Below are 6,663 nucleotides of genomic sequence, written 5' to 3'. Positions count from 1 at the left end.
AAAACGTAATTTCAGAAGCCACTTGCAAGAGCCCCCCAGGCAGCAGGGTGGAAGATGGTGACCGCCCTATTGTCTAAAAACAAGCTGAGTGGAGCTGATGAAATAATGTTTTAAAGATAATACAATTAAAAGAAAATGTTTCTTTGATATTTCTCAACAGGTCCACTGGGGCTAGAACGAGCCCTTTCTCACTCACTAACTCACTCCTCCTCTCTTTCTCTCTCTCTCTCTTCCTCCAAAACCCCCAAAAAAGCCTGCTGCTGGCTGCCGCGCGCGCTCAGTAATTATTCCGCTCTCGCGCAGCTGAGTGCCGACAGCTGAAAGCTCAGCATCACTTTCTATCTCTTCCCACCGCACTGCGATTCCTGCGAGCCGAGGCGGCTTCTTCCTGGACGGCGTCTTTTCGCTTCAACCGGGGGTACCGCGGGTCGGAGGGGGTGGCTCGGAGCTGACCGACAGATGCTCGAGACCCGCAGCAGGTGCCCCCCAGACCCGACGGGAGGGAGTCCAGCAGCGCAGCGATGGGACAGTTTTCGGGAGGATGCAGCTTGACTTTTTCCATCTTCGTGCTTCTTCTTGGCTCGCGAGCCCCGGCCACGTTAGCCAGAGGTAAGTGAGGCACAACAAGAGCAGGCTCTCCGTCTTCGAAAGGCGTGTGCCCGCATGGCGTTTGTTACACTTAGTTTCTCATGTGTTTGCCTGACTGTAAAAAGTAAAACGCGTTGCCGAAGCACATTTTAACCGCCACGTTTCCCCCCTTCACAGTGACATTTTAAACATCATGTCTATCTTCGAAGGTTTTACGCAAGTTTTGGTGTTTTTGAACGCATGAAAATGTATTTTAATGCGATTTTTGAGGGATGGATGCTCGAAGCACTACAAGAAAGGAAGGCAGCTGGTGCTGTTACATGCCATCGCGTTTATTTAAACAATAACAGCATAACCAGGTCACTTCAGAGACATTTTCTTTTCTTTTGTTTCATTTTTAAATATCAGTGAGAAGTGTTCAGTTGGGACATGATGCTCGTTGATGGAACATTTATAAAAATGCAAAGGTAGCATGCCAGTTTCCTGTGTGGGCGATAGTGTCACACACATCACACTCCTCTCCTTTAACCCCCTGATGCATTGGGATGATTGAGGGTAAATGTGTCTTCCTTGAGAACCGATGACCTAAGTTCACCAATATTATAGTTTTTGCAGTTAAAAGATGATCACATACTGTATTGTTTTCTCCTTGTTAATCCCTCCTGACCTATTGACACCCATTTAGCTCACATGCCAGTGTAACAAAGATGCATCTGCAAGTCAATTAATTAAGTCCCCTGCAAGGTTTTCATCTTCACTTCCCAAGTTTCAGAAATTAGCAGCGACTTGGAAATTTGCATAACATAAATATTAGATTAACCATACGTGTCCCAAGGGCAACACTCCATGCAAGGAATCTGGAGAAATTTGTCATTTTCTCAAAGCTGATCTGAAAGGCTCAGTGGATAACCTTTTCAAAAATGCTTCTAGACTGCATTTGTGCGGCCGGCTTCACTGCCATGGCTTTACGTGTAGAACATTGCTCCTATGTTCATTTGTAGAGACCCGTGCTTGGCAGGAACAAAAAACAAAACAATGCTTCAATGGCATGGAAGTAAAATGCGCTTCTGCGTGTGTGGAAGTAGTTTATATAAGCTGCATAAGTACATTTTGTTGGGTAGCAGTGACTCTTACTCGGGCTTAGGAATAAATATTTATGTTTTGCAATAATATGGATGTCAACAGTCAAATACATTATGCAAACGTGAAAGGACGTGCAAAAGGGAAAGGCACTGTTACAAAAGAAGGGGAAATTTAAAAGCAATGTTTCAAGTCTCCAGTGGCATAAATATTAAGTTCTCTTCAGTATGGAAGGCTACATGATAGAGTGTTTGAAGCAAATTAATCTACTGTCTGATTTTCTTTTATTAACTGAATTAGCATAGGGCTCTGGTTAACTATACCACACCAGATTAACAACCATCCCCCTTTCGGAAAATATGGATGAAATTTTAGAAATCCGCGATAGTCTTAAAGGTGTGGGTGACATTTTTTTCTGATTATAGTCAGTCACTTTTGAGTTTTTTATGCAGGCTGTATATGAAAATAGTCTAATTTAATTGTGTGCTCTTCATCACACACAGAGCAAAGAGAGCTTGTTTTTACCCTTTCAGCCATGTTTCACCTTCGTTACAGCAAACACCGATGTTGGTGGCGGCATCGGCGTTTGTTCTGATGAAGGCAACAGTGGACGTCAATACATGTCGGCAAGGGTAAAAACAAACTCTTTGCCCTGTGTATGATGAAGAAAAAAAAAGTTGAATTGGATAGAAAACACACAATGAACGTAACAAAGATGAAACTGGTCTCCTACACTTATCTCCTGCGTTAGCTTCTGATAGAAAATAGACGGTGAAAATCTAGGATTTGAATCCTCGCAGATCTATGTCACAATGTGAATTAGCATTCATGCACTCCTAACCCTAATAGTGTTCTACATCTACTAACGTTTAGACAGAGGAAGAGTTGGTGACATTTTTATAAAATGATGTGTTTTAGCTCTGCTGGCTGGCTAGAGGTGTATGTTCGTTAACTAGAGGGGTTGCTACAGCGTTACTGTAATTACGGAAGTAGGGAGAGGGGCTTTTTAGTGTTTTTTCCTGCATCTAGATGGTGCCTTCGGAGAAATAAAACTTAGCAAACAGACCTTCTATAATACACCAGGGATCTCCAAGCACATGAAAAATGATGGGTTCTGATCTGTGGACCATTTGGTATTAAGCCTAAAAAATAATGAAAAGTTCTGTAAAAACAGTCCAACACATATTTTATATATACATAAATTTACAGGGTATTTAATTATGGAAACAATATTGTTCATAGGTCAGTGATCACTGTTGAGACCATGGACAGTTCCCTAAGCGGTAGACATCCAAGATGCAAAACCGAACGCTATCGGGTAATAATAATTATGCATTTAATTTATAGGCACCTTTCAAAACACAAGGTCACCTCACAAAAACATGATAAAACTTACAAGAAAAATACGAATAAGATCATTTAAACTATAATTACAAAAAATATAGTGTAAATTACAGAGTGGAGAGTTTGTGGACTAGCGAGTGTAAGCCAGTTTGAACAGGTGGGTTTTGAGTTTGGTCATTCATTCCCTCTGCAGTAAGTCTGTATACCTCCACAGCTTAACTGCCACAGTTATTATCCTGTCACACACTAACATTAGAGCTATATTCAATACGTGTGTGAAATACCTTTGCAATATCCAAATGCACATTTGTATGTCTGTGTCTTTATGTTGCTTCTTTGTGGAAAGTCGATTTTTACTTTATTTTTAATCATTTTTTGAGTGCTGAAGGTTACAGTAATAGCCTATTTCCTGTATTATTATTTTCTCAAAATCTATGTTTTTCCTTAACAAGTGAATTTCGCCACTATGGGATCAATAAAGTCTATTCCTTCTCAGTGGCCTAGTGAATGTCTGCACTGGGACTGGGAGATTGTGATTCAAATCCTGGTCGGGTCATACCAAAGACTTTAAAAATGGGACCCAATGCCTCCCTGCTTGACACTCAGCTTTAAGGGGTTGGATTGGGGGTTTAAACTATCAAATAGTTCCCGAGCGCAGCCACTACTGCAGCTCACTGCTCCCCATGGGGATGGGTTAAGTGCGGAGAACAAATTTCACCAGTGTGTGATGACTAATGTGTCTTTAACTTTATTCTATTATGGATAGATGGATCGATATGTAATAATGATGTTTTATGTTACACATGGGTTTTGCATTTTATTATGTACAGCTAACTCCAACTAGTCCATGTAAAAGTTGCTTAGTACAAAAGTGGCCTGTTATTTAATAAAAGGCTGGTTCCAGCGTCTGGACTTGTTCCCGCATTAATCACTTTTTACTTGTCTTTTCTCTAAATATCCTTGTATGTTTTTCCTAGAAATATATCCATCTATATGAAAATAGTGAAAACAAAATGCTGTATGTAGTAACTATAAATAATCTAACATTCGGAGACATAAAGCCTGAATGCTGGATAGATGAACTATAAACAGTAGAAGAAGAAGATTACATAGATGGATATCTTAAAGACACCATCCTTATCAAATCAGTGCATTTTGGTTGTCTTCATGAAAGCATCGGGATGGCGCTTCAAGAGTTTTTCACTCTAAAACCAATAAAAAGTCACATCAGGACTCCTGAAATATCCATCTGCATGGAGGCAAGACTGAAACGATCAAAAAACTGTTTGCATAACCATTAAACATTGTCCCTAATAGATGCCAAATCAGATATGTTGGCCGACCTTTGTGACATGATTGTTGCGTAATCTTTCTCCATTCTGCTCCACACTACTCTCAGACACACGGGCATGGTGAAAAGGATCACGGAGAAGAAATGGGACCGTAAATGACTAAGAAAAATTAAATAGTGGAGAATCTCATTCTGAGCTGAAATAGATCTAAACCACCTACGTTAGAACTGTAAAAAAACAGATTTAATGTTTGCTTTAGAACAGTCCAAGACACACGAGGTGTCTCAGCGACATGTGGATATGAATTATTGTTAAATGTTATTTATGGCGTTTGCAAAAACATTCTAAACTGCAGGAGATCCTCTACAACAAAAAAGTAAATTACCGGGAAGCAGAGGTTGTTGCTGATTTTTGTGTTGAGCTTGTTCTTTGTGAATTCGTCTTGCAGCATTGCTCACAGAGACCTATGTTAGCTGTCTACTTTGGGTGGCGGCTTTTGTTGATGAAAATGAGGTGGAGAACAACCAGTTGCCCCTTTGGTATTTGATGGATTATCGTCCTCGACAGTGAAGACCGTGTGTCTCATTTAAACCTTTTGACAGAATTCCAGATCTCGTTGTTGTGCTGCTATTTGATACGCAAAACAGTATCGTGTGTGTGTGTGAAGATAAAACCTCAAACAAGACTAGTTTAAAAAGAAAGGAACCTGAATGTTTTTGTGTCGAGTAAAAGTATAATCTGTACTTCCAGAGCTTCAGAGTAGATTAGAACAAGACTGAACGCATGGCTGATTGAAAAATAAATAAGTAAGTAAGTAAGTAAGTAAGTAGCCTCATGGTCCAAAGAATACATAGAAAAGTATACAAAGGTGACATTAAAAAGAAAACAACAAAGTTGTTAAAAGAAGAACAGTATCCTACAAGAGACAATCATACCAGTGCTTCTATAGTAAGAAGAAAGAAAGAAAAGAAAAATATCATTTCTATAGCGCCTCTCAAGATAAAAATCACGAGGCGCTTCACAAAAACAAAAACAAAAATATAAAAATTGTACAAATATAAAAAAGCATTTCAAAAATGTTTAAAAATATATTTAAAATGAGCAAGAATAAGCAATTGCGATTTAAAAGAAAAAATGTTAAGAAAGAGAGAGAGTGAATAGGAAAGAGGGAAATCAGTAGTGCTGTACGGTACAGCAAAATTTGGTATCAATCCGATACCAAGTAAATAAAGGGGCCAGTATTCCCGATACCGATACCAATACAGATACTTTTCACTACTAGTCTAGTACCATCTAGTTTTGTGGGATTTATTAAGATAAATAAGATCAATAAAACTTGAGTTTTATTGATTACTTAATTATTTTGTAAGTTTTCCTTTAATAAATCATGTGTACGATGATAATAAAATACAGGAAACATTTTCAGGCTAATTAAATTTTTATTAGGAAACTCAAAATGGTTTAAAAATGGTTAACAAACTCAAGATTTCTTTTCTATTTGAAATCTATAAAGCCATGTAAAATCAAGTTCCAAACGGCGCTCCTTTTTCGGTCTGCCATCACGCAGCAACAACAGTGCTCTCTGCTGTTCTGTGCTTGTCTCGTGCTGGCGTGCTGTTTTACTTTTTTTAAATGTAACAGCGGACTGCGCCGTTGACTGACATCTGTGGAATTCCAATCACAGTGCTTTAATGGTTTGTTGGGCCAATCACAGCGCTCTTTTAGCGAGGTAGGCGGGATGTCCCTGCAGACAAACATGACTGCCGCTCGAAACGGTCCAATCACAAGTATCAGCCAGGCAAAATACAAATCAAGATGGCTGCCGGTCAGTAGTGGTCCAATCATAGTGCTCTATAGATTTCATGGGCCAATTGCAACACTAAGTAGGTGGGATGTTATTGGAAAAAAACAAACGTGACTAGTCGGCAGTCAGCCGCTCGTTTGAAACAGCTTTGGCATCAAGTTTGGACTATTATGACTTTAGCTTTTGTTTGAGTCAAGATCAGATAGAAGTACTAACATTTATTTAGGAAAAGGATGTGTTTTGCATCTTCTTTGACGGAGTTTGGTGAACTGCCTCATTGACTGACATCTGTAGCGGTGAGTGCGTCATGGCTTGCCAGGCTAGAAGAGACTGAATCGATACCATCACGCAGGTATCTAATAAATACTCAACACCAATGTTAGAACGATTCTATCGATATTTTAGATCAATCCACCCAGCCCTAATCCATGGTTTAGAGGTGTAGCGTACAGCACGATATCTAGTATTAGTCAGAGTTAGGATGACACTGTTCTTGGACACATTAAGACAGCATATACATTTATACATAACATTTCTTAAAACATCTTTCAATGT

General features: G+C 39.4%; 1 protein-coding gene across 1 annotated transcript in view; it reads left to right on the top strand.

Moving 5' to 3' along the window:
* The first annotated feature begins 380 nt into the window (after positions 1 to 380).
* LOC107374870 (netrin receptor UNC5D) overlaps positions 381 to 6,663 on the top strand; it is a 354,048-nt gene continuing 347,765 nt past the window's right edge. The window contains exon 1 of the mRNA XM_015943168.3: positions 381 to 609. Coding sequence (XP_015798654.3) covers positions 522 to 609 — 88 coding nt within the window. The 5' untranslated portion in view covers positions 381 to 521. The remainder of the gene's footprint in view (positions 610 to 6,663) is intronic.

The sequence above is a fragment of the Nothobranchius furzeri genome, chromosome 6, assembly GCF_043380555.1.
Source record: "Nothobranchius furzeri strain GRZ-AD chromosome 6, NfurGRZ-RIMD1, whole genome shotgun sequence".
NCBI classification, from domain to species: domain Eukaryota; kingdom Metazoa; phylum Chordata; class Actinopteri; order Cyprinodontiformes; family Nothobranchiidae; genus Nothobranchius; species Nothobranchius furzeri.
Note: the sequence above shows the minus strand (reverse complement) of the source record. Positions and strands in the feature narration are given on the sequence as shown.